This window comes from Theileria annulata, chromosome 2, assembly GCF_000003225.4.
Source record: "Theileria annulata chromosome 2, complete sequence, *** SEQUENCING IN PROGRESS ***".
NCBI lineage: Eukaryota > Apicomplexa > Aconoidasida > Piroplasmida > Theileriidae > Theileria > Theileria annulata.
The window spans coordinates 499,640-525,820 of record NC_011099.1 but is presented as its reverse complement, the minus strand read 5'-3'; the positions used below and the strand labels follow the sequence as shown (position 1 = coordinate 525,820).

Here is a 26,181-nt window from a genome sequence, read left to right as displayed (position 1 = left end):
ATCAAGTAAAAAGGATAAAGATGCGTATGTAACTTCCAATAAAATTCAGAAAACTTGATCGGTATTTCTGGTATATTTCTAGTGTTGAAAATATAAGGGCATTTGGGAATTTATATTAAAAGTTTAGTGTTAGAAAGTTATCCATACTCTTATGAAGAAAAACAACTGAGTCCCCACAGGAAGTAAATAAGAGAATATAAAGTCGCACATATTACCAAATTTCAAAAATCGGCTATTACAAAATATTATTTGTTAGCTTGAATTTACTTCTCCTTCCTTTTTTTATAGAATTTGACTGTTTCCTTGTGGATAACTCTTTTTTCATTAATGTCGTCCTTGAATTTGTCAAATTTATCTCCCATAGCCTCTTTAAGCTTATCCAAAGCCTTTTCTGATGCTAATTGAAGAGGAAGATCACCCTTTTTATTATAACTCTGTTTAGCTCCTGCACATTATTCATTCTAATAATGTTACCTTTGTTTATCAGATATAGAGCGCAATCAACATTCTCATTCATCAACGCTAGATGTAGCTTGAACATTATTAGTTGATTTTTAATTTTATTAAGTATTATTTTAGGTAGTTTCTTACCGGTGTCATACAACTATTTGTTTTACTGTTAATTTTAGCTCCATGTTTTTTCAACTATATTTTTATAACTATTAAAGTCAGTTATTAAAATCTTACAAATTTGAGTACTTCCAAATGGCCCTTTTGAGCTGCGAAATGTAAACATGTCATTCCATTTTTGGCAGGGCTATACACATTCGCTCCGTATTTTACCAAGAGTTTAACAATTTCTAAGTGTCCTATAAAACTCTGAAAATAATGAAAATTGAAACCTTCGTAACAGGCTAGGTGAAGTGGAGTCCTATTTCATTGTGTGAATTGAGTGGTATTTAAATATCAATATTCTCATAATTATTTACTTTTGTTAAAATACCTGTTAAATGAATCTCTTTTATCTATAAAACTCGGGTCCAATTTAAAATTTTCCTTCTCGGAATTGCCTTCATACACCGATTTACTCGTTTCTTTAGTATTTTCATCTGATTTTTGACCTTCTACGGATTCTTCAGCTTTTAATAAAACAATTTCATCCTTTTCCTGAGAATTACCAGCAGATTTGTTCTGGAGTTTCAAATTTTGTTTATAATTCGTATTTAATATTTTTTCTAACAAGGTATAATTATTTGTTCTTGACAAATTATGTAAAGCACTCATTTATATAATAAAATGTAATTTTAAAAACTATATTACATCTTGGTCAAAAATTTCAGACTGCTTCTTGCGTTGTACATCCCACAAAGATTTGTAGAACCCATTCAACTTCAACAGTTCTTGGTGCCTTCCTTGCTCTATGATCTCGCCTTTGTAAAGCACTAGAATTGTATCAGCATTAATAATGGTTGATAATCTATGTGCGATGGTGATTGTGGTCTTCTTGTTAACCAGAGAATTGATTGTGTTTTGTATTTGTGATTCAGTTTTCGAATCCAGTGAACTTGTGGCTTCATCGAGGATAATGATTGGTGGATTTTTCAAGAAACATCTTGCGATTGAAACTCTATAACAATAATTAATAAAAAATCATTTATAATATTTAATATAGAGGTGTGTAAGTATCTGATTTTGATGTATAAATTACCTTTGCTTTTCTCCACCTGATAACTTGATTCCTCTATCTCCCACTAGAGTATCTAGTTTGTCTGGGAATTGCATTACTCTATCGTAGAATTCGGCCTTTTTCAAGGCGTCAAAAATTTCATCATCTGTAGCATCTGGTTTAGCGTACCTTACATTATTTCTTATGGAATCGTGGAACAAAATCGTGTCCTGAGAAACCACTCCAAGTTTAGATCGCAAACTACGTTGAGAATATTCTTTAACAGACCTTCCATTTACCATCACCTCACCCATTAAAGGATCATAAAGCCTGCATAATAACCTGAAGATGGTAGTCTTTCCAGTTCCTGTTGGTCCAACAATGGCCAGGGACCGATTTTTACAAAGTGAAAAGCTAACTTTTTTCAGTATCAGGTTATCCATTGGACAGTTGTCCGTAACATAGGAGAAGGTAACGTTACGAAACTCGATTATTGGATCGTGTTCGGTGTTGAGATCCAACTCAACACAGTCTGGAGAATCTTGGACAGTACTCTAAATATGTATTAATAAAAATTGTGGCTTACCTCGATTTTCAAGAGATTTGCTGCGTCTTGAATGCCTACAATACCCTTTATTATGGTACTATATACGGTTCCCAGTATATACAAGGGTTTAAATATACGAAAGAGATATGTTAGTATAACGGTGAATGTGCCAATTTTGGTTTTATCCTTTAAAATCTGGAGAATTCCCATGAGTAAACACAAGAAAGTGGTCGTTTGGACTACTAAATCCTGCCCTACATTGATGAGTGATAGGGAGTTGAGGACTTTATAGTTGAAAAGTTCGTACATTCCAACTGCCTTTGCATATTTGGTGAGCTCGAACTTTTCGTTTGTGAACAGTTTCACTGATTCGAAATTATTGACTGAATCATTGGCAATTGAATGCATGTCATTGTCCTTGTCGTTTTGTGCTTCTCTCGTCTTCATACGCCAGTTGGTAACCAAAATCGTTAATGTGAAATAGATTGTAAGTCCAAAAAACAGTATCATGCCTAGGAAGATATTCTTGTATACGGTGAAGAAAACTATAATGATTACTATCGACTCGAGTATGGTAGGAACTAGTGTGATTATTCCGAATTGTGACAACTCTCTCATGCTCTCGCACCCTCTGTATATGGACCTCACGATCTGTCCTGCTCTGGACGTTGTAAACCAGTGATAATTTAGGGAATGTACATGTTCGTACAGCTTTAGTGATAAATCGTTTATACATATAAATTGGACCTAAAACAGGAATAATTGGGGTTAATTAGAGGGTCTTAAGTAGTTAGTTAATAATTTACATATCGGTATGTGAAATTCCTCAGCTCATCGAAGCAAATTGAAGAAAATAACAAAAGAAAGTACAAAAACATGTTTGTAATGGTTTCCCTTGTATTCCTGAGCACCAACTGGTCCAATGTCCATCCAACGTACATTGGTGCCAAAATTGACAAGCTTTTGCCGATAAACAGTGAGAAAAGTGATAGTACTATTAAGAATCTTAGAAATATATGTGGACGTGATGTGAGATCTGTTTTTTCAGGCCAAAATAATGGCTTTACCAACTAAAGGATGATGAGTTTTGTTTAGATATGTTATTAATAGCTATATTTAATGTTTATTACCTTTAAAATGTCTGCTTTTGTTGCTTTATTTTCCAAAATATCTACAGTTATAGGCTGGTGACTTGATTGCCTATTTCGGCCATGGCCTAAAACGCATTGACCCATTTTATTTTAATGAGGTGAATTGAATATTTTGTTTTTCTTGATTTTTGACAAATATAACTAATATTTGCAATGTTATATGCCAGATTGTAGCAAAGGAGATAATCTATGGTACAGGTTTTTAAGTACTTATTCCTTTGGGAGAAATAAAATTTTGCAGGACTATATTACAGAATTATTTTGAAATTGAACCGAATTGGTTTAAATTTTGGTTTTAATTCTAATTTTATTGATTAGAATGTAATTGAGTACAGAAAAGTATGAATGTTCGACATTCATGTTCTGTACGTATTTGTACTTGAAATAATAAATATTTTCATTTATCATTAAATGTTTGTTTAGGGAGCAATAATAATAAAATGAAGAATATTACGAAAAAGTGAGGTTACATCTGTGTGAGTAAAAGAGTTAAATTAATCTTTTTTTGATTTCCTTTTCATTATTTGTGATAATATTTTTAATATGCTGTAGGCCGCTTTTATTATACAGGATTAAGTCCTAAAAAATTTTTTAGAAGTCTGAATTGTATACCTGGTAGCTATTCATTTTTTTATTTACCAATTTCTTCAGTTTATAAACATTGATATTATTTAATAAATAGTATTTGAGATTAATCTGTAATATGACGATGGAAACGTATAGAAGTATTTCGGCATTTAACATGTAACAATCCACTGAATCTGAGTGTTCAAGTAAATTCGTGATAAATTCCATCAACTAAAAATTATTTTTTAGTTTATTTTTACCTTTTGGGTGTATTTATTTGGCAATGTTATTATTATGTTATATATCACGTTGTGGTTGATATTATTCAGTACGTTGTAGAGCATAATATTCGTGTTATAGCCCATACCCTCGTATGTGATTCCTCCGATATTAATATTATTCTGAGAGATTCCGTTTTCCGTAGTTTCCTCTTCCAGCAGCTAAAAAATCTTTAAATTGTCAAACTCACGTTAATGATGTTCTCCGTTACGTTTAAGTTATAGTTTAAGTTTCCGAATGTTTTTATATTCTCGATCTTTTCAGTCTCTTCCTCAACGTATATTATGTCATCTGACAGTTTGTACTTTATAATACAGCTCGAATTATTGCCTATAACACGAAATTCAGTGTTCTGTAAGGGTCAAATATAACTAATATCCCATAAATAATTAAATATTACTTGTTAGGAATAAATATTGGTTGTAGTCTGTTAGTGCTATATTGTTGATGGTGAGGTTGAAGTCGTTGATTTCAGTTATCATCAAGTGCCTGTCGCAGTCATAAATCTTCAGCACCATATTCGCATTAACAAAAATAAGGTAGTGGGTCATGTTAATAAACTTAACCTGGAAAATAGATCAATGAAAAGTTTAAATAACAATTAAGCTAAAATATAACTGTATGAAAGTAAATATCTAATTTTGTATGTGAATACTTATCTAATTAATACTTGGGTAATTAGCGAAGTGTTGGTGATGGTTTTAAGAATGTTGCCATATTTTATGGACCACAACTTTATAGTTTTATCCAAAGATGACGTTGCCAACATTTGAACGTCAGACGTCGCATCCAAGCTCGTCACTAGCAAACTATGCCCGTACAACATGAGGTGCTTCCTCATGGTATCGTAGTAGTAGATGACCACATTATTATCGACACTCAAGTACATGTATTTATGCATGGCGTCAATCTAAAATTATTTCATGTGAAATTTATATCTAAAAGTAATCTAAATACAAAATAATTATGAAATAAAGGAGAACTTACTAGTGAGTGATGAATTTGGTGTTGTAAGTTAACATACTGGAAGTCGTTTTTATACTTGACTATGAAATTATACTTATATATCAGGACCAATTCATCGTTATGTATGTATACATTTTTAATTGTGTTGTTTGTGCCGAGCATTGAGATGAAATCCTCGTCCATTTTTAAATTTAACATGCTAGCCAACATTGTGTTTATATTAAACTTATACAGCATATTATCACTAGTTACCACCAATAGATTCTCATTGTTGATAAAAATAACATTGATAATTGTGCAATTTTCTAATATTGCTCCATTTGACAACTCCATACCATCGTCATGATCTGTGCTAGTTTCACTAGTCGCTGGTCTGATACAGCTTGTGTTACTGGAACTATTAATATTGGTCAGGTTCAATGTTTTGATGATATTATTAGTATTTATGTTCCACAAAATCAGCTTATCATTTGAAAATGTTAGCAATATCTTATTGTTAGAGGATATCCGGACCAAATTTATGTTATTTAAGTGATACATGTTCATTTCATACAATAAATCAACGGTTACAACGTCGTCTTCAAGAGATACTCTACTTAATGAGACAGTATTATTCGTATTTAGAGTAATTATACTTCTGTTATTAACCTTTATGCTCTTTACTGTTTCCTTTATATTGTGTATGTGTAACAACTTATAGTAATCTTCCTCTGCTACTCCTTCCTCATCAACTTCCTCATCAGCCATTGTAGTATCTACTGGTTCAGATGTATTATCTGTTTGGTTATTAGTTTCTGAATCCACATTATTATCTTGTGTGTCATCATTTGTCATTCCTTTATCACCACTTAAGTTGTTTGATAATAAATTTTTGAGGTGATTATACTTGGATTTTAAACTATTCAGGTCATCAGACTCGTTATCTTCTTCATATGTCGTATTATGGTTAACCATTCTCAAAATTTTTAACAGTTTATTAATCTTAGCTTTAATGTTTTGTTTTAGTCTTCTTATCCTCTTTTTTCTCTTTTGTGTCATTTCATTGCTGTTCAGCAGCTTATACACGTAAATGCACTTCTGGAAAACAACTAGCAACAACACCGTTTCTCCAAACTCCATATAATCTACTGAAACGCATTTATCGTTCGTATACTTAGTTTTTACACTAAAAAGTAACTCAACTTCGTTCGATTCGTTAATTTTACAGCATTTTATTACATTGTTATTGGTGAAACTTATAAACAGCATTTTCTGAAAATCAATTAATTAGTTTAAACAAAGGGTGTAACTGTGCTCAGTTTGATATAATAAAACTATTAAATACTAATATTGGTTTCAGTATAAAACCTACATTGAAATATATAGCTTTGTTATATAATAGTAATGGCTCTATGGTTGTGTTTATTGGCGATTGATTGTGTAAGTCCCAGACTTTCATTACATTGTTGCAGGTTGTTACTACATGGTCTTCAGATATTGGTAACACGTTAACTATGGGATTTGTGTGTCCCAGTAGCTTGTATAATAACTGGCAGTTGTATACATCCCATACAAATAAATTGTTATCGTTGCTGCCGGAGAATATCATATTCCCTGTATCTCTAAAAAATTGTTAATATAAAAGTATTTTTAAAAGAAATTGGATAGAATTGGATAGAACTAAAATACTTACTTTAAAACTGTGATTCTTGATTTATGTCCGATCAAGATATGATCATCGTTAACTGGGTTTCCGTCATTTATCTTACTATTTATACAAAATCTTCTTATTAGTCCATCGTAATATCCGACGAACACATAATTTATCTCATCGGACGTATGTCCATGGCTTGAACTATCATTGAAATTGCGAGAAAACCTATTTACGCTAGGGTGGTGTTTAACCAATTGGAAGGTGGTAACAGTAGAAATATTGTAATTATTGTCTGGCTTGGGCAAGAACTTTGTTTTCACTTCATTTAATTTATAGTTGTACAAATATACATAGTCGATTGTGCCTAAAATGGGATAAAACATGTGGAAGTATGGAGTGATAATTACGACTTACTGGTTAAGATGTGATCAGGTCCAAAGAATTCTATGGATTTGCAATATGGTGAGGAAAATATGCCAAAGGAATCTTCCTTGATATATCTCAAATAAGATTTCACCATTAAACTAACATAATATCATATGATTGTCAGATCAACACAACATATGGTAATAACACAAAATAAATTTTATTAATTCAAAAAAACAATAAAATGAAAATAAAATTTTTTTTTAATTATTTATAATTTTATAAAATTGGTTTAAATTAAAATCTTGCCTTCTTCGAGGACTTAATTTTGTTATGTTGATTTTTCACTTTCCTTTTTCAAATTTTTTGTTTCTTTTATTATTTTACTCATTTTATTTAGTTAATATTTCAAAACTCAGTTGCACCTTTTTAAAATGTCTGTATTAGCGGGTAACACTTTCCATGTTATATACTGATACACATTTGTTTTTAATTAATTATGTATATACATTATTTTTAAGCTATATTTATAATAAATATATGAAAATTGTTGAAAATTGAGTGAAAATGGTCGGTTCGTCGGACACATTGCCTGATTTAAAACATGTAGATGTAACCGATGTGACTAATGAAGTTAAAAACAATGAAAAATCTGAAAATAATGAAGTAATGAATGAAGTAAATGAATTGTACAATGAGTTGGAAGAATTGTATGACTCATTGACAAACAATTGTGTTCTAAGGAGCAATACCGAATGTGTTGGTAATAACACACCTATGGGAAGTGAATTCCCACTTTCTAACAATTTTAACTCCTGTTTAAAACCTGACGATAGAATAAACGAGCTTTATTTTAATAAATTAAACGAGAAGAACAAATTGATATACTGTAACAATAAACTGAATGAAATAAAGTCACTTTTAGAGGGAGAGAATGAACCGGAACAGGTAGTTAAGAAGAACGGGGTGGCTTGGGAGATTGACGACAATTATTTGAAACAATTTGAACTAAAGATGAATATTAAGAACCAGGAAGATTTAATCAATTGTAGACTAAACAACATCAACCACAACAAATTGGTACTTTCAGATTATTACAAACTACATCAGATGAGCAAAAATAACCCAACCCCTGATCTTCATCCGCCTAGTAAACAGAATTCTATTGTTGTTAATGATGTTAGGGATAATAATTTAATTCAAACTAATATTAAACGTCTTAACACTGCTCCAAATTTTATTAATACTGTTCCCGTTCCCCTCAAACACCCCAATTTAACTCCAGTTAATACTGCTAAGAATAATACAACTCCTATTATAGTTAACCAACCTCAAAACCCAAACCATAAATTAACCAATGGCCTAATAGTAAGAAATAAACTTAACAATTTGACCGTATTGAATAGGGTAAATAATGATAATATGGTATACGTTAGAGGAAACATTAGGTACAAGCCTAACCAGCCTCCCTATATTAATTGTAACCTACAATTTCATCCTCCCGTCTCCAATAATCTTTCTGCTGACAAGGTTTTAAACAGAAAAGAATCTGTCGATACCAAGCACTCAAATAATCTTGATAGCCAACATGTGACTACTCCTGATTCTGAACATGAAATGCCCAATTGTTCAGATTACTACAAGTTTAATACAATAGACGATTTAATAAAATACGAAAATGATCAATATTATGGCAATTCTATGGGACCTTTGCCTGTAATAAACGACCATAATGAAGGTAAATTATCTAACGATAAAAAGGTAAAAATGTGTAAACATAGAAAGAAAAGGAAGAGGCATAGTATTCACTGTAAGTATTATAAAGGTGGAAGCAGCATAAGTACTGATACAAGTATAGAAAATGATGAAATCCGTGCCAACGGCGAAGTATTTTACAATACAAGGGTCATTTACACCTAATTTTAATATATTTCTGATTTATTTATAATAAAACATAGTCTAGATATAAATGTTAAAGTCTTTAATTTCACAAATAACATACTAATTTAGTATAATCACCCCGATTTTTCTTATAGTTGTAATTTTAATTGATATTTCTGTGGCATTGTAAAGTAGTAGCACTCACATAGATCAACCACTCACATAGATCAACCACTCACATAGATCAACCACTCAAATATTAGATGGCAGAGGAGTGTCCTTTCTGTGAGGGTCAGCAGGGTGAATATCCTAATTTAGGTAACTGTGGATTACTTATGGCCGCATATATACTTGCTGGTCTAGCAATGATGCTTAACATTAGGCTTTCTTATAGTTCAGCTCCATACGCACTCATTAGGTTCCAACTTCCAGAGAATCTCTTCAGTGTTTTTGTAAGAAGAATGGCTAGTGCTTTGGAACTCTGGTGCTTACCAAGCATGCTACTAGGCAATATCATTGACCTACTTCAAAAACTAGTTGAAGGTGGACACCAAGTAAGAGCACTCATAGAGAAGGCAGGAGAAATACAGACTAAGGCCGGAACACTTAGCTCAACTGCTACAAGCCAAGCTAGTGGTGTTGGTGGTGTCAATACTGTAGCCTCATCTCTAGCCGCTAATGCCCAAGCACTTAACACCGCAGCCACTCAACTACCTACTGCTGATGGACTTACTGAACTTCAAGAACAAGCCACAGCTCTAGCCACTGCAGCCAAAGGCTCTGATGGTGGTGAAGATAAAGATAGTCTACATCATCATGCAGGAGAACTACAAAGTGACCAAACTAATGTAGATAAGGCCATAGCAGTCATAGATGCATTCAAGAAGGTCGCTGAAGCATACGAAAAACTGTCAAAACAAACGACATACCAATCCAATAAACCAACAGCAGAAGAAGCCAAACAACCATCATCTCTACCTCCTGCTAAAGAAAAGGTCAATAAGGTTGAAGAAGCCTGGGAAGGGGTCAATACCCAATTCGGAACACTTTGTAAGGCACTCTTCAAGTACTACGCAGACCAGATTAACACTAGGGCCACTTCAATAACCAATGTTGATACTGCCCGAGCCTTCAAAGAAAAATATGACCAGTTTGGAAAGATCTACGACTCAATACCTGATGATACTGCTGATAAATCTACTGTCCAAAATCAATGGACGGAACTCAAAAATGTCATCATTGGTGAAATGAAACTTTGGAAATTCTATTGGATCATTGGTCCATCCATAGCTACTCAGTGGTTAAACTTCCTGACATATGTATTACTACAGGTTGTATATCACTAGTATACCAATATGCTTTGGGGCAACCTAATGGAAATTGGCCTGAAGTCATACTATCTACACGAAGGGTACAAGAAATGGAACGACGGCAAGTACAAACCTCTCAAAGGTGGTAATCTATACAAATCCACCGACAGCAGCGCCATCACCGACGAAGACCTCATACCTGCTAGAGAGGATAAATTCAAAGTTATCATTGTTCCTTCCATAGTCAGTCAGTGGTTAAATTTCCTGACATATGTAATACTTCTAATCTTTTAGGTCATTTCGGAACATTATAGACCTCACTCAGAAACTAGCATTTATCCTCAAAAACTTAAAACCGCAGCAGGTACACAAGATACTGAAAACTCCGAGCTAAGGCCAATCAACTATTTACCGATGCCACTTCACTAGAAACTGCACTAAGTGGTGCTGAAAATGCTAAAGCAAAAGCTCAAGCTCTTGTCACGGCACTGAAACAAGCCGCCAGCAATACTAGTCCAAAGGGTCTTAAAGACTTACTCGATGAACTTAGTGGTCTTACTGGCTTTACACAAATATTTGCTCAGGCCCAGAAGGTTCAGCAGCAGTATGAAACTGTTGAACGAGAGTACAACAATGTGAAAAATGATGGTAAGGCTAAAGCTGAATCTAAATTTAAAGATGTTACAAATGCATTCGAAGCACTTCAAACTGAGTATACCAATGCTGTATCTCCTGACAAGTTCAACTGGATCATAGGTCCATCCATAGTTACTCAATGGTTAAACTTTCTCACCTATGTATATGTAATATTATTGTTTGTATGTCACTAGTATACCCAGCATGCTCCTAGGTAACTTAATGGAAATAGGGCTTAAAACCTACTATAAAATACAAAACTACGAGAAAGACAAAGGCGCCAACGGAGAAAATCTCAAAGACACCAGCGGCGACTTCAAAACTCCCAGACTAGCAAAATTATACACTATTATAGTTCCTTCCATCATTGCTCAATGGTTTAATTTCCTTAACTATGTTATTCTATTGTTTGTATATCGTGGTGGTGGTGATACTGGACGATAACATAATGGAACAAGTATATAATTACACTCAAAATAAGATAAGAGTTCATGACACCGGACTCAAAAAGAAAGCCGATGAACTAGACAAAGCAATGTGTGATTATAGTACTCCTTCATACCACAATGCCGCCTTTGTCATTATCGTTTATTTCTCCTTTTTACTCATTTTCAAGAGAATTTTACAAGTAAACCACATAACAAACAACTATTTAAGATATTATAGGCTGGTAAGTATAAAGGGTATGAAAATGTAAAAAGATTAAGTTATTGTAATTTTAATGTTTTTTGTATTGAATTATAATAAAGTTGATAGACTGACAAGTTGTTGGTCTTACATAGGTATCTTAGCTTCATTTTAAACTTAGTTATCAAATAATTATGGTACAAAAGATCGATATCCTGTTCAACGCCGTTTTTGAACTTAAATAGTAAATAGTTGAGGTATGAATACCATATTTTCATGGTATTTTCATTGTTTATGTATAAATGTAAGTTTTCTGAAAATAAAAATTAAGGTTTCTAACGTACTGTTGTTATCTATGTATATGGTCAGGAAATTCCACGGGAATATTGGCAAGTCCTTACTGGGTGAATTGTGATAGAGCTCGAATGACAGTGAATTGTATCCAAATTCTATTTTGAGGATATTCTAAAAAGTAATTTAGTTTAAGCCACCAACCTTAAGGTGTAGTTTGTTCTTGTCATCTAAAACAAGTTCATTTTTGCTATTCATATTTAGCTTGCAAGGCTTGTAAGAGACTTTGTTAGTTAGTTTACTTTTCCTTATTTTAAACATATCATCATCGTTCATGTTCAAATTCTAAAAAATAAATCTTAACTAAAAATAACTTACTTTTATGTACAAAGAATTTATTATATCATTATTGACGACGTCCAATTTATCCATGGGACGGACAAGGATAGGTTCTCCTTTTGAAGTGTTATCCTCTGAGACCTCGACTTTGCCCACAGCATTAGTGTCATGGAGAGTTTTGGACTGTTCATTTGGCTGAGAATTAGGGGAGGCTTGTTGTGATTCCAAGGAATTTGAGGGAAATAAGTCTGAATCATCTGATGATACTGGAGTTGAAGATGAGTTTGAAAAATCTACAGCGGCATTATTAGCAAGGAGATTGTTTAATTGTAATTCTTTTTCATTCAATTCCAATTCCTTGGTGCGTAACTCAGATTCTCTAACTTCAAGATTAGATTGTCTAGTTTCTAAATCAGACTGTCTGTTTTCAAGTTCCAATTGTTTGTTGTTCAAATCTAATTCTCGAGCTTGAAGCTCAGACTCAAGGGATTGTAATTGTTGCTCCTTGCTTTTCAGATCAGATTCAAGATTCCGTAATTGAAGCTCGTTATTCCTTAGGTCAGCTTCTAATTGTTTGAAACTTGACGTATTGTACTGTTGGTTAGAGAGAATGATATTTCTTTGGAGCCGTAACAAATGGTTTGAGTTGTCTAATCTGCTACGATATTCCTTCAGTCCTTCAACGTAGGACATTTTCTCCTCGTTTAATTCATTATATTTTTTCAATAGCAGCTTATAGTTATTGTACAACATTAATAGGGAAACTTTATCGGTTTCCAGACCATTTAAAGGATTTTTATTCTCATTGACTTTAAATGCGGTATTATCCAACACATCATTTAAATCTTTCGCATTCTCTTGTGTATTAATTCTATCGTTCTTATTTAACAGCAATTTGATGTCATTTGACAATTTTATTAATTTACAACTCTCCTAAAAATAAAGATGAGGTGATGGAATGAAACGTACGTCTTTTAACTCAGCCAAAAACTTATTATTGAATTCCTAAAAAATAATTAATTGGTTAATATATAGATTTTGGTTACCTCCATTGATGATTTGGAACTAAATAAAGACTGCACACTATAATGAAGAGCAAAAAGAAATAATGACACTATAAAAACCAATTTTCATAATATTTGTTATGAAAAATGAATTTAGAGTGTTGGAATTGCCAAATGGGTGTATATTTGTTGGAAAACGAAAAATTAAACTTACTTCCCTAATCCTTAACGAGTTCAACCTAATACTGATACCATCGGTAAATTGAACCTAAAGTTATATTCATTTGTTGTTTAGTTGATTTTGTTTTTTAATTTTAAATTATTTTTTTTATTTTTGATAGTAAACTATCTCTATTACCGTTTCTACATTATAGAAGGTAATTACATAATCATTCTATAAGATCATTTATAACATTCCTTTGTATTTCACTATTTTAAAACATGTTTAATGTATTTTTTAATTAGAAAGATTGATGTTTTTATCAAATTTCGGGCTACAAATTGAAACTAAAAGCGTAGCAGGGTCAAGAACATATAAAGCTATACCTATCAACAATATACAAAGCTTATTAATAAATGAAGTATATTGAGTAGAATGTTTTAATTCACTTTAGGCGTTTCTTGCTCAAGAAATTATTTTTTATCTATTAATAATTTTAAAGGATTCCCAGGACATAATCCTACCATTCAAGGTAATAAAATTAATTTTAAGATTTTTTAGAATGTTAGACTAAAACTCAGTAACTTGAAATTAATCTACAATACTTTCAATAATACCTTTAAACTCGATAACTAATTTAAATTAAATCAATTTACACACTACTTTAGCGGATAAAAAAAATGCTTTAAAAATTAAATTAAAATTCCCAAAGTAATTTAGACAATCCTACCAAACCTCTGAAAATCTCAGTTAAACCTATGAAAAGTTGAATCTTTGAAGTTTTACCGAATTTAGATTTCCCATATATTCGCTCTATAAAAACAATAGGTATTTCGTCAACTTTGGCATTTAGAACCTTTTCACACTTTAGGATCATTTCAACTTGAAACAGAAAACCTAATAAACCATTCGGAGTATAGAAAGTTACCTTTGCTATGTACTGTGTTTATCACCTTACTCAATACGTCCTTTCTGTATAGCCTAAAACTGCCTAAATGATGATTAGACTTTTAACAACAATTAATATTAGGGGATTTGTAGAATGTTACCAGTTAAGTCTGTAACTTTGGGTCTAAAAAATAGTTTACAGAGATAATTCAATGTTTTTGAAATAAAAATCCGCTGTAATGGCCAGCCACTGGCTCCCCCCTCACTTCTATAACGTGAACAGCTAACGACATCCAAATCCTTTTCTTTCTGTAGACGGAGCATAGAGGGGATGTACATTGGGTGGTGAGATAGATCAGCGTCTAGAATTAGGACAAAATCGTACTTACAGTGGCTTAACCCAGACACATAGGAACTGCCCAAACCTAATTTCTTCATCCGCTTAACTAGTTTCATAGTTCTTTCTACATTTTTGGAAGCAAGCTCATCCTTCTTAGAACCTTTTCGACCGAGTAACTTCCTTTTACCCTTAGTATCTTCTGAAGAATTGAAACTTTCAAAAGAATTTTCAAAATCATGAACGTCATGTTTGTCAAACATAGGAATGTGAGGAAAGTTATATTTTACCAAAAATTCGTTGGTAAATAACTCCTGTAGCTTCTCAACCACCGAAGCTGTTCCGTCTGGGCTGTTATCGTCGACAACGACTATTTCATAGTTTATGTTCCTGAAAATTTTTGTATTTTATCCATTCTTACAGTGGTTTTAGGTAATAGTGTATCAAATAGACCAAAAATGCGATGTTATCCTTCTCATTGTAGGTAGAAACGATTATTGACAAATCTTCCAGCCTATTGAGTTCTTTTTCCATAAATAAATTTTAAAAGATTTGGAAGAAGAAAGAGGTTAGATAAAATAATGTATTTTAACCAGATCCATGTGGGAAAGCTGTAAACGACAATAATTGACTAAAAATTCATAATTCATGAATTTTTATAAAGACGAACAAGTATTAAATACATCGCAAAAGAAGAAACTAAAAAAGAAGTTAAAACAATACCAGGAACAGTTGGAATCAGAACAACTATCAAATTCAGGCATGGAACTTCCTTCAGACTCTAAAATTTAGATTTTTTTGATTTTTATCTTTAATTTTTTTGTAGAAGTGGATGTTGGCAAGCAAGAATATGAACAGTTGCAAGATAAATTGAAGGAATTGGGTTTGAAAATTCATGATATACAACCGGATGGAAATTGTTTATTCAAGTTAGTTACTAATATTGTTTTATTTTGTATAATAATTTATTTTTTGTCTAATAAATACTAATGTGTGTGTGTTCAGGTCTATTGAGCACCAGCTGAAATACTATAGCGAGAATGGGTACAATTTACCAAAATACAATTACATGGAGCTGAGAAGATTAATAGTTGATCACTTGAAAAGCAACCAAAACGAATACGAAAGTTTCTTAGCTGTGAACAACACCAGTTAGCTCTACACTTTATCTTTAAAACATTCAACCTAACAATATCTTCAGGTGATAGTCCTAGTATTAACTACCTAACATATTGTGAAAACATGCTAAAGGATGGCGAGTGGGGAAGTGAGCTTGAAATCATTGTTCTAACTAAGCTGCTAAACTGTAACATTAAAATACACAACTCTTACAACACAATAGAGTACAACTCACCAAATAACTCTGGAGCAACCCTAAATATTTCATACCATAAACACCAGTACCTACTTGGAGAACATTATAACTCCATAATACCTATTTAATATGATGTTTATTCACAATACATGTGTGAAAATCCATACAAGAGGGTTAATAACTTAGTATTGGTGTGGGTGAATACTAGTTGTTTTACAGTTAGTATAACGTACACACTCTTAGTTAATATAAAGATCATGAATGTAAAAAATTAGTTTATTTTACGGTGTGCCTTCTCAATAAATAACCTCTTAGGGTTACTGGTGGGGGATATGGATTTGTTGGTACCTGTCCACGCCTATCCTTCGGCTTCCACTTGTTATCATACCTTCGAATAGGAGGGTCGCATATACCTGAAATGTTTTATGGAGTAAAATATACTAATTTGTCAGAAATAACAACTATTTAGTAGCTTAAAATTACATGTAAAATTGAAGTTGTTGTCGTTCATGTATTTTAATGCCTTGTTGGGGTCATAATCAGCAAAATGTAAAATTTTATAAGCAAATTCAGGTGAAAAGGGGTGCCAGCCTGGATTGTTTTTCCAGTTTTTGGCGCACATTTGTATAAATTCAGCAACTAAAAAAATATAAAGTTAATTATTGGTAAATAAAAATAGTTAAGATGATTTGAGTGTCTCACGTTCAAATTCGTTCTTTATAACGGAGTCATATAATCCCTCCTTTAACTTTCTTCTACGTATTTTCTCCATTTGATACGGAGAATACATTAATCTGGCCCATTCCTTCTCTAAAAAATGTTAAGATCCAGTTGTTGAATAACTTATTTATGGACTTACTGTATCCGTTGTTATTATTATTGTAGGAATGGTCGAGAAAAAAGGCCGGTGTGAAGGGAACTTGGTGGTTATAGCCTACATTTATTTTAGTCTGGAAATTTGAGCCTTCTGTAGTCGGTTTTTTCTTCTTCTTCTCGTCAGTTACTATCTTCACTGGGCTTTTCTCCTTATTCTCTGCGCTATCTAGTTCCACATGCTTATTAAAGCTTGTACTAGCATCTTCTTTACTCTCCAATAATCGTTTTTCACCTCTCATCTGTTCATCGTCCGGTTTATATTCTCCATCAAACTTATCTTCTTCATTCTCAAACTTCACCTGACTATTCTCTGTTTTGGATTCACTATCCAATAATTCATTATCTGAGGTTAGCTTTTCATTTTCTAATCTATGTTCTTCACTATCGAAACGTGATTGAGTGGATTCATCTGGATTCATTGCACTCTCTGATAGCTGTTCCTTATCTGATAATTCTTCCTCAGATAATTCCTTATTCAAATTATCATTATTGAAATCCTAATAATTAATTATGATGATAAAAGCGAGGGGAATAAATTACTTGTTTTAGATGAGATAGATCATCATCACTGAAATTTTGTAAACTCGTTTCACTTTCAGCAATGTCTTCCTCGAAGTTGTTTGACATTATTAATTATTCCAAATGGAGCATTAATAATAAATAATGAAAAAATTAACAAATGATAGGAGTTAATGGCAAAATAACAAGGTAGTTAATAAAATATGTTGACACTATAATCAACTATGCAACACATTTGCATACACACAATAACGATAGTTTTTTGCTTTAAAACCCGTTAATTCGTGTGAATTTAAAATTTATTATAATTCATTCTTGTTGGCATTTGCCCTGAGTCTCGTGAATAACTAGATTCCAATCCAACTGCCCGTGATATTATGATTTCAGTGAAGATTCAAAATACCCTATTAATGTAACAAATAACTATAGAATCTTTATATTTATTATATTTTATTTGTAAATCTACAGTATTCATTCATATCTATTCCTTTTTTAAGTTCAGATTTTTCATCCGAGCCCCAATATTTGGATCATCTATTCTCTATGTATTATATATTTACTTAAAATAAATTCATAATAAAATGGTAAAATCCGATGAGGAGAATGGTCCTCCCGATCAACTGGATGATGATGTTGAATGGGATGATGAGTTTATGTATTTACTGAGGGTAAATGACCTGGAATCAGCTAAACAGGTTCTGGAAAAAAGACTTGTGAAGGATTTAAATTATACAAATGAGGATGGAAACACTGCTCTCCACTATGTTTGTGCAAATGACTTGGAAGAGGCAGCTATTTTTCTTTTAAGGGAATGTAAAGTGAATTACACAGTTAATAACAAGTGTGGGAATTCACCGCTTCATTGGATTGTACAAAACAAGGCTCTCAAGACCTTGAAAGTTCTATTATGGCACGATTACGAGGTTCACAAGAATGAACTTAACTACTCTAAATACACTCATAATTTCACCTTTAAGGGTTAGTGAATTCATACATAAATATATCATAGATTCGAAGTTCAAATTAAGCAAGGAAACTCTGGAACATTATAACATAAAAGATTATCCTGAAGATTACAGTAGGATTAATGAAATTGACATCACTAAAGAGAACCAGTTTGGGAAGACCGTTTTATCAGAAGCTTTCAGATCTGAAAATCTAGAACTTCTTCAATTGATACTTGAACATCCCATTTCTGCAATTTTGGATCAAAAAGCTGAAAATACCACTGAGGAAGATAATGAAACTGAAAGCGTAGATTATGTAATTCATGAATTCCAGTTTATTAATAAAGGTACCCTTAGTCAGGGTGAAGCTGAAAACTTGAAATATGAAGGGAAAATGCAAGAAAACGATAAATTCTCTACTAAATCAGAAAATAATGTTAATGATGCTGATCTTGGAGATAATAAAGCCAGTTTAAAAGTTAAAATTAAAGAAATGTGTATCAAGGACGATAAAATACTAGACGCTGAAAATAGTGAACTGGATTCTTCTGGATTAATAATATGGGAATCAAGTGTAATAGCTTCATTTTGGCTTAGTATGCTTGCTGGATCGAACAATTATTCAGGGCTTAATGTTCTTGAGCTTGGTAGCGGGTGTGGCCTAGTGGGCATATCCTTCAAAGTAGCTTGCCAGTACTATAAACAGCCCATAAAGTTAACTTTAACAGATTACAGTGATAAAACAGTAGAGAACCTGAAATATAATGTTGAATTAAATGGATTAAAGGAAGATGTGTGGGTATCGCAGTTAAATTGGAACCTATATGATAAAATGCCTGATAATGTAGGAATAACAAGTAGTTTAGCCATTATTCCATATTATTCACCTGGAATCCACTCATTTAGCTAATAAATTATTTAGGAATTGTATGATTTGATAATCGCAAGCGATTTGATCTACGATGTTAAGCTGGTTGAGTGCCTGGCGAATGTAATCAACAAAGTATTAACCCCCAAAGGAACTTTTTTATACACTTACAAGATATCTAGAAATGGTTCAACTGATTTTATAAACAGGTAAATCATAAAATACTGATAATGTGTAGATTAAGCGAGTTTGGGTTTCAAATTGAGATACAGCACGTGCCCAAAGTATGCCAACAAAACCCTTTTGTAAACAAGAATAAGGTAACAAACTGGAAACAATGTTAATAATAACCTTTAGGACTACTGTCTATCGTTTTTCCCAGACCTAGTCTCAGATGATTATATGTTATTAATAGCTACCAGAACACCCCATGTGTAACTCTAAATGTAGTATAAATCCATGCTTTTTCTGTATAAATATGTATAAATGTAAAAATACTCGTGCAAATTTATAGTACCTTTAAATGGGAGTGGAAACTCAGGAAAAATTTAACATCGACTTCATTAAAAAATTCATTGGCCCAAATAATAAAGAGAATACTAAACAGAATACCAAAAATAATGAACAAAATGGCCTAATAAGTGGAGCTGATGATTTAAAATTTGATGACTTGAAGTTAGATTACGATTCTAATGATTTGTCAACCTTAGAATCAAAGGTGGATGTGTACCTCTCTAAAATAAAAGAACTTGACACATCCTTAAATGAAGGTAAATTAACTAATCTTCGCTTATTTACTAATTCTCGTAATGAATTTTAATTTAGACGATAATAAATACGAAGCCTTGAACGAAAAGGTTCGCGAATTTGTAAGCATAGAGAAGCTTCACAGATGCGGGTCAGATAACCGCCATATATACTTTGCTGGAATCCCATTGTCTCATAGTTTGGAGGTTTTAAAGGGTCTTAGGATACAAAAGGAACAGCAGGAAAGGATAAATCAGTTGGAGTCTAAAGTTAATGACTTGAACGATGAGATTACCGAGTTGAACGAAGAAAAGCAATTACATTTCTACAAATTTGAAAAGTCTATACACAAAGCACTCAACATGGGTCTAGCCATACAGAACATGCTCCTGTAAGAAACATTTTATCGTATAATAATTAATCTTTTAGTTTCTTTGACCGCTATGATAAAGTGAGGATGAAAATATTCATCTTGAAACTAAGGGCCGGAAACTACCAATCAATTAAGTTGAACTTGAGGAGGCTGGAGAAGTATAAAATAACGGCGTTTACAAATTCAATAAATAAAATAATGAAATTTAAATTAAAATATTACATAAATCTTTTAAAGGCAAAAGAGCCCTTTGAAAAACCGAAATATAAATTTGAGCCAGCAAAGCTTAAGAAAACTCCAAGAGTTAAAACTCCTAAAGTGGACCCCGATGTAAACGTCGGTGTGGATGTCGAAACAAATTTACTAAATCGCCTGGAAAAGTTGCTTGTACAGGAAATTAACACCCTAATGTGAGAAGAATTTAAACAGAATTCGGTTCTAAATATTTTAACAATTTGTCATATATCATCAATTTCTCCTGTGCTTCCCGATTATTTAAATCTTGTGAAGATTTTAACAGTTTGTCGTACATCAAGAGTTCTTTTTCACAGAGTTTTTTGGTAGACTCGAGCTCACTTAGCTTAGAGTCGTTAGCTATAATTTCAGTGTTTAATCTATCGATCTCGTTAGCCAGTTTTTTGTTTTCGTTGTATAATTCCAATATCCTGCTCTTTGACAAGGTATTTGAACCCGAGTCGGAGCTTGAATCTGAAGGGTTTAATACTAAATTTAGTGAGTTGAATGTAACGTGTAGATTTTCTAAAAATGTGAGAAATTCAGAAGATTCGTTTTGAATTTGTTGTAACAGTTCAGCGATTTCATTCTCTGATCCCACATCGCGATTAATGAAAACGCAATCCTCATACTTCTAAGAAAATATTAAAATAATTATTTGTTTGAATACCTTGATTGAAACTTCAGAGTTAGGAGAAAAACAAGGATTCAAGAAGTTAGAAACGTCGTTCACACATTCCATAATCTCTCTAAAAAATAATTAAACAGGCCAATAAAGTAGGTAACAAGTGAAGCATAATAATTTTTCTTACCTTGACGTATTTAACAAGTCCTTTAGTCTGGGATCAGAATCTAATGTGTAGTTAATTAACAAAAAATAAGTGCATTTAGATAATGAAATAAAATAATATTAAAGGGGGTATAAATGTGTAATAAAATAAGTATAGTTTGTTTGAATTAATTATAATACCGTGAATTTTTATGAAATCAGAAATTTTATCTCTGGAACTGGTCAAAAAGTCCACAACGGCCTGATCTTCAGATGTCGTAGCCATTTAAATTTATATGATATAAATCTAATTTATAAATAAATATTATTAACATGATAAAAATTTTAGAATGTTGGATTTTCTCTGATTCTGTGATGTCGACTACAGTGGTGTAAAAGTGAACTTATAATTAAATTTATTTTCCCAATTATTATTTTCTTCATTATTTTTATCTGTCTTAATTATTCGATATATGATTTTTCTCTTATCTAGGTTACATCCCCTTACCCTTTCATAAACTTACTGGAATATTATCAATATAACATAAATATTGAGGAAATTTTTAATTAGACTCTCTTCTAAGCTATTTTGGGACAAAATGGCACCGACTCCCGGTTTGCCAAGCAGCGATTTGTTAAAAAAAGCCCAGGAGATGGCTGGAAGGCTGACAGTCTCCGATTCCACAAAAGTTACCAAAATCAGTTCACTGCTATCCTCGCTGCGTAGGAACCCATTTGACTCAAGGTATGAGTCAGTTTCAGATAACATCAATAAGGCGATCAATAACTGCTCAACAACGAAAGTTCCAAGTACACTAACATTTCAGCAATTAGATCTTATACTCAGTAAGAAGACTCTTGATTATAAAAATAGTGATGAACACACTGACACAAAGTCCTCTGAATGCCCTGAAGTTAAAAATGTACAAGTTTCAAACACAGGAGGTACAAGTGGAGACCAGTCATTTGAAAATTTTGAGAATGAGTTGGAACTAGAACAAAAATTCAGTAAGGAGAAATGCTTGGTGAAAGTATTCGGCTGGTGCAAAAGTATGAGAAGCCAAGACGGAGGACGACTACTATTCGTCATAGTAAATGACGGAAGCTGTAAACCTAACCTTCAAATAGTAGTCCATAATGACTCGAAAGGATATAAAGAAGCTCTGAAGTGTAAGTCAGGAACATCAATACAAGCAAACGGATTCCTAGTAAATCGTGTAACTCAACCAAAACCTGCAAAAGAAGTGAGTAAGGAAAATGATTCTGAACTGCAAGGAGAAGATAGAGATTATGAGTTGTTGGAAGATGTTAGTAACAGATATGAACTGCACATCACAAGTGATGATAGTAATTACATCCAGGTTCTGGGATTAACTAATTGTCCTGGGACATATCCAATCGCTAAGAAAGATCTGACAATGGAGTTTTTACGAGAAAACGCACATTTGAGACCTAGAACGTACCTGATTTCGGCAGTAATGAGAATCAGAAGTTCTCTGTCAATTGCGATTCATTTATTCTTTCAGTCGAAAAACTTTCATTACCTGAACTCGCCAGTGATCACTACAGCTGATTGTGAAGGAGCAGGTGAACTATTTCAAGTTACTACTATGTTTGAGAACGTAAAAAACGTGAAGGAACTTGTAAATAAGATGTATAGTAAAGACACACAGCCTGAAGTGCCAAATAATTCCTTAAATCCTGACTCAAAACCTTCAAATGATGCCGAAAATAATTGTGGTGGGAAACCTGAGGATTCAAGTGGTTTTAACGGTACTGAAACTAAGGATAGTGACTCGAAAGTTAATGAACCTGTTGATACAACTGTTGATAAAACGAATGCAGTTAATACGGATTACAAGTTATTGTACAAGGCAGTTGACTTTAAGAAGGACTTCTTTAAGAAGAAGAGCTTCTTGACCTGCAGCGGCCAGCTGAGCGCTGAGAACTACTGCTGTTCGATGGGGAGCGTTTACACCTTCGGGCCTACATTCAGGGCTGAGAATTCCCACACAAATCGCCACTTGTCGGAGTTTTGGATGATTGAGCCCGAGATGACGCTGGTTGACTTGCCAGGCCTGATGGAGTTGACTGAGGAGTTCATAAAGTTCCTCGTCAACTACATACTGAAGCACAACTACGACGACCTGGTGTTTTTCAACAACACTGTGGACAAGGAGCTGTTGAGCAGGCTGTACAACATAGTGAACAAGGAATTTGTACACCTGTCCTACACGGGTGTGATTGACATTCTCCAGGAATATATAAAGCAAAGTAAGTTTCACTATATATTAGTATAAATATATATAAATATATATATATAAATTTCCAGATCCTGAACAACCTTTTGAGTACAACGATGTCCACTGGGGTATTGATTTACAGAGCGAGCATGAGAGGTTTATTTCCGAGAAGGTGTTTAACGGCCCCGTGATAATATACAACTACCCTAAACAGATCAAGGCCTTCTATATGCGAAGGAACGATGATGACAAGACAGTTGCAGCCATGGATTTAATCATTCCGAAGATCGGTAAGATTTTATTTGTATATTTATATATATATATTCAGGTGAATTGATTGGAGGGTCTCAGCGTGAAGAAAGGTTTGATTATTTGGAGAAATCAATAAAGGAAAATAAACTGAACATGCAGGACTACTGGTGGTATCTGGACCTGAGAAGATATGGAACAATTGTGCACTCGGGGTTCGGACTGGGATTCGAGCGCCTGATCATGATGGTCACAGGAGTCCAGAACATAAAGGATGTGATCCCGTTCCCGAGATACTCGGGACACTCTTTGTTTTAAAGACTGATTTTAATTAGTTTAATATTCTGAATGGTTTATATTAAATATATACTCGGGACACTCGTTGTTTTAAAGACTAGTTTAATTAGTTTAATATTCTGAATGGTTTTTATTAAAGATAAAAATATCTAAGTATTAGGAATATAGAATTTATTACATTATTAATCTATTAAATTATTGTCATCTTCTTCAATGATCGACTGCTCAATGAAATTCTTGACGTTGTTTAAGTACTTGCTATCGATGTTCTCAAAGGCTAAGCCGGCCTCAGTGCTCTTGTTAACTGAACTGAGAATGGAGAACTCGGACTTCTCAAACTGAGGAGCCACAATGACAGCGAAGAGCTCGAGAAGGTTTAAATCCTCCTCAGTGAAGTGTAACAGTTCCTGGGCCTGTTTATTGATGACTTCAATTATCGCCAGCACCTTGTCGTTGTCGTTCTTAATTGGAATCCAAATGCCGTTTCGAATCGTGTTGTAGTCTTCTACCAGGGCCTGGAAACTATTTTGCTCCAAGAGTTGCTCTGAGTAGACGCTATTTCCAAGGTCTGAGTACAGATTCTTGAGACTTCCGCTGTCCATTTGCTGGCCGCAGTTATAGATCTTGACTCCGTCACCATTGTTGATGATTATTATGTTGTTTTTGTTATTGGAGTACATATTATTGGATGCGTTGTTGCAGGAGTAGGAGGTGTTGTATATTATTATGTTAGTTGTGTTGACGCAGAGTGACAAGATGTTAGCGTCATTCAGTGACTTTACAATCTGCTCAGAGGTGTTCGATGATATTGAATAGACTTGATTGTGTATCCTGTCCACCAAATACACTGTGCAATTTTCAGCCTGAATCAGCTTCTTGGCATGGGTTGTTAGGGCTATGATACAGCTCTGGATTCCGAGCTGGTCTGAGAACAGTGAGTGCATCAGCGTCAGCAAACTATTGGTCTTGTCACGGCTTATTTCCAGCTCCAGCTTCTTTATGATATTATTGATAAATATGCCGCTGATGTAACAAAGCTCGTAAATATACACCAAATTTTCATCCATTATTATTAAGGGGTTTCCCGACTCCAAATCGGAGCTAACTGAAACGGAACCATTATAATTAACATCGAATATTTTACAACTGTTTTGTGCTTCATCTTCCAAGGCGCTCTCACTGGTTATTACTTCTGTGAGCTCTGCCATTTCTGAATTACTGTCAGTGACTATATTTGTTATTGACAGTATTCCCCAGATGTTCTGGTATATGTCATTGAGTGGTATCAGAATTATATTGTTCGTTTGTATGTCCGTGTGCTGATCATATTCCGGTTGGAATCTCGGGTCGTTGGCGCAATTGTCTATTTTTAGCATTAATCCGGTGTTTAAAACCGTGTTGAAAGCTCCTGCTGGTGTGAAATTCATCTCCTTCTTATGCAGCATTCCCTCCTTCATCATGTAATTTATGATGAGATTCGAGTCTTCCACGTGGCATATTTCAACCAGTTCACATTTTACACTTTTGAGTATAGTCTTTAGCGTCAATAAAATACATTTTACTGGCAGAGTCTCCTTCGATATCGTATTAATGAAGTTCAGCAGTAATAACAGGTGGTCCTTCGACAGCAGTGATAGATCTATGTTTTTATTGAGCAGGGACTCGTTTACAAAACTATATTCTGTGCAGATTGTGGTGTAGCGTTCGAGTTTTTCGTTAATACTACTGGTGAGCATAGTATTATTGGTGTGGTTGTTATTCATCTTTAGACTTTATGTTCTCCTAATAGATCCATCTTGAAAAATAAGCTCAGAGTAGTGGTACAGAGGCGGATAATTGGCCTTATAAGGCAAAAGTAATATAACAAAATTAAATAATAAACAGCGGTTAAGATTTTCTGTTCAAAAAGGTTAGGAGAGCCTATATTACATTAATTTCCAGTAATAAAATCTATGATATGCGGGAAAAACAAAACCTAACCAGTTAATCAATAATACTAATCGAATTTTTAGACTCCTGTAATAATTCTCTGTCTATTTTAAATATACGAAAAACAAGAAATGAACCGAAATCAACTATATCGGTCAGGTGTTTCTAGTTGGGCTATATTCCTACCCAAATACCACACACCCAAATATTGGTATTTCTCGTTCGTT

At 33.3% G+C, this 26,181-nt stretch overlaps 13 protein-coding genes across 13 annotated transcripts, besides 7 other annotated features; 6 read left to right on the top strand and 7 right to left on the bottom strand.

The window, feature by feature from the left end:
- Positions 1-675: 675 nt before the first annotated feature.
- On the bottom strand, positions 676-3,388 carry TA14825 (MDR-family, ABC transporter, putative; the record flags this gene model as incomplete). Its single annotated transcript, XM_946889.1, has 7 exons — positions 676-809; positions 930-1,131; positions 1,261-1,567; positions 1,649-2,160; positions 2,193-2,900; positions 2,960-3,223; positions 3,284-3,388. 7 exons carry the CDS (start codon positions 3,386-3,388, stop codon positions 676-678), a joined length of 2,232 nt encoding a protein of 743 aa, XP_951982.1.
- Positions 2,244-2,312: a sequence feature (5 probable transmembrane helices predicted for TA14825 by TMHMM2.0 at aa 54-76, 96-113, 173-195, 199-221 and 320-342).
- Positions 2,607-2,675: a sequence feature (5 probable transmembrane helices predicted for TA14825 by TMHMM2.0 at aa 54-76, 96-113, 173-195, 199-221 and 320-342).
- Positions 2,685-2,753: a sequence feature (5 probable transmembrane helices predicted for TA14825 by TMHMM2.0 at aa 54-76, 96-113, 173-195, 199-221 and 320-342).
- Positions 2,990-3,043: a sequence feature (5 probable transmembrane helices predicted for TA14825 by TMHMM2.0 at aa 54-76, 96-113, 173-195, 199-221 and 320-342).
- Positions 3,101-3,169: a sequence feature (5 probable transmembrane helices predicted for TA14825 by TMHMM2.0 at aa 54-76, 96-113, 173-195, 199-221 and 320-342).
- Positions 3,389-3,793: 405 nt separating the features above from the next.
- On the bottom strand, positions 3,794-7,269 carry TA14830 (G-beta protein, transducin-like, putative; the record flags this gene model as incomplete). The annotated part of the gene is made up of 10 exons (XM_946888.1): positions 3,794-3,883; positions 3,917-4,102; positions 4,180-4,311; positions 4,362-4,480; positions 4,551-4,716; positions 4,821-5,060; positions 5,138-6,367; positions 6,441-6,717; positions 6,789-7,113; positions 7,164-7,269. 10 exons carry the CDS (start codon positions 7,267-7,269, stop codon positions 3,794-3,796), a joined length of 2,871 nt encoding a protein of 956 aa, XP_951981.1.
- Positions 7,270-7,682: 413 nt separating this feature from the next.
- On the top strand, positions 7,683-9,035 carry TA14835 (uncharacterized protein; the record flags this gene model as incomplete). The annotated part of the gene is made up of 1 exon (XM_946887.1): positions 7,683-9,035. One exon carries the CDS (start codon positions 7,683-7,685, stop codon positions 9,033-9,035), a length of 1,353 nt encoding a protein of 450 aa, XP_951980.1.
- Positions 9,036-9,259: 224 nt separating this feature from the next.
- TA14840 (Tpr-related protein family member, putative) lies at positions 9,260-11,386 on the top strand (the record flags this gene model as incomplete). The annotated part of the gene is made up of 4 exons (XM_946886.1): positions 9,260-10,315; positions 10,343-10,579; positions 10,702-11,062; positions 11,175-11,386. The coding sequence occupies 4 exons, from the start codon at positions 9,260-9,262 to the stop codon at positions 11,384-11,386; spliced, it is 1,866 nt and encodes a 621-aa protein (XP_951979.1).
- Positions 9,320-9,388: a sequence feature (2 probable transmembrane helices predicted for TA14840 by TMHMM2.0 at aa 21-43 and 591-613).
- Positions 11,291-11,359: a sequence feature (2 probable transmembrane helices predicted for TA14840 by TMHMM2.0 at aa 21-43 and 591-613).
- An 837-nt stretch (positions 11,387-12,223) lies between the features above and the next one.
- On the bottom strand, positions 12,224-12,952 carry TA14845 (uncharacterized protein; the record flags this gene model as incomplete). The annotated part of the gene is made up of 1 exon (XM_946885.1): positions 12,224-12,952. One exon carries the CDS (start codon positions 12,950-12,952, stop codon positions 12,224-12,226), a length of 729 nt encoding a protein of 242 aa, XP_951978.1.
- Positions 12,953-14,060: 1,108 nt separating this feature from the next.
- On the bottom strand, positions 14,061-15,122 carry TA14850 (dolichol phosphate mannose synthase, putative; the record flags this gene model as incomplete). The annotated part of the gene is made up of 4 exons (XM_946884.1): positions 14,061-14,260; positions 14,292-14,354; positions 14,413-14,978; positions 15,010-15,122. 4 exons carry the CDS (start codon positions 15,120-15,122, stop codon positions 14,061-14,063), a joined length of 942 nt encoding a protein of 313 aa, XP_951977.1.
- Positions 15,123-15,236: 114 nt separating this feature from the next.
- Positions 15,237-16,031, top strand: TA14855 (uncharacterized protein; the record flags this gene model as incomplete). Its single annotated transcript, XM_946883.1, has 4 exons — positions 15,237-15,260; positions 15,381-15,517; positions 15,594-15,739; positions 15,790-16,031. 4 exons carry the CDS (start codon positions 15,237-15,239, stop codon positions 16,029-16,031), a joined length of 549 nt encoding a protein of 182 aa, XP_951976.1.
- A 148-nt stretch (positions 16,032-16,179) lies between these two features.
- On the bottom strand, positions 16,180-17,406 carry TA14860 (uncharacterized protein; the record flags this gene model as incomplete). The annotated part of the gene is made up of 5 exons (XM_946882.1): positions 16,180-16,316; positions 16,363-16,542; positions 16,606-16,713; positions 16,763-17,276; positions 17,320-17,406. The coding sequence occupies 5 exons, from the start codon at positions 17,404-17,406 to the stop codon at positions 16,180-16,182; spliced, it is 1,026 nt and encodes a 341-aa protein (XP_951975.1).
- A 473-nt stretch (positions 17,407-17,879) lies between these two features.
- On the top strand, positions 17,880-19,457 carry TA14865 (uncharacterized protein; the record flags this gene model as incomplete). Its single annotated transcript, XM_946881.1, has 4 exons — positions 17,880-18,276; positions 18,308-19,089; positions 19,168-19,322; positions 19,352-19,457. The coding sequence occupies 4 exons, from the start codon at positions 17,880-17,882 to the stop codon at positions 19,455-19,457; spliced, it is 1,440 nt and encodes a 479-aa protein (XP_951974.1).
- Positions 19,458-19,636: 179 nt separating this feature from the next.
- On the top strand, positions 19,637-20,647 carry TA14870 (uncharacterized protein; the record flags this gene model as incomplete). The annotated part of the gene is made up of 3 exons (XM_946880.1): positions 19,637-19,883; positions 19,939-20,251; positions 20,290-20,647. The coding sequence occupies 3 exons, from the start codon at positions 19,637-19,639 to the stop codon at positions 20,645-20,647; spliced, it is 918 nt and encodes a 305-aa protein (XP_951973.1).
- Positions 20,648-20,654: 7 nt separating this feature from the next.
- On the bottom strand, positions 20,655-21,522 carry TA14875 (uncharacterized protein; the record flags this gene model as incomplete). Its single annotated transcript, XM_946879.1, has 4 exons — positions 20,655-21,101; positions 21,138-21,216; positions 21,280-21,319; positions 21,438-21,522. 4 exons carry the CDS (start codon positions 21,520-21,522, stop codon positions 20,655-20,657), a joined length of 651 nt encoding a protein of 216 aa, XP_951972.1.
- Positions 21,523-21,835: 313 nt separating this feature from the next.
- On the top strand, positions 21,836-24,046 carry TA14880 (asparaginyl-trna synthetase, putative; the record flags this gene model as incomplete). The annotated part of the gene is made up of 3 exons (XM_946878.1): positions 21,836-23,510; positions 23,569-23,769; positions 23,808-24,046. The coding sequence occupies 3 exons, from the start codon at positions 21,836-21,838 to the stop codon at positions 24,044-24,046; spliced, it is 2,115 nt and encodes a 704-aa protein (XP_951971.1).
- A 161-nt stretch (positions 24,047-24,207) lies between these two features.
- On the bottom strand, positions 24,208-25,788 carry TA14885 (uncharacterized protein; the record flags this gene model as incomplete). The annotated part of the gene is made up of 1 exon (XM_946877.1): positions 24,208-25,788. The coding sequence occupies one exon, from the start codon at positions 25,786-25,788 to the stop codon at positions 24,208-24,210; it is 1,581 nt and encodes a 526-aa protein (XP_951970.1).
- Positions 25,789-26,181: the final 393 nt, after the last annotated feature.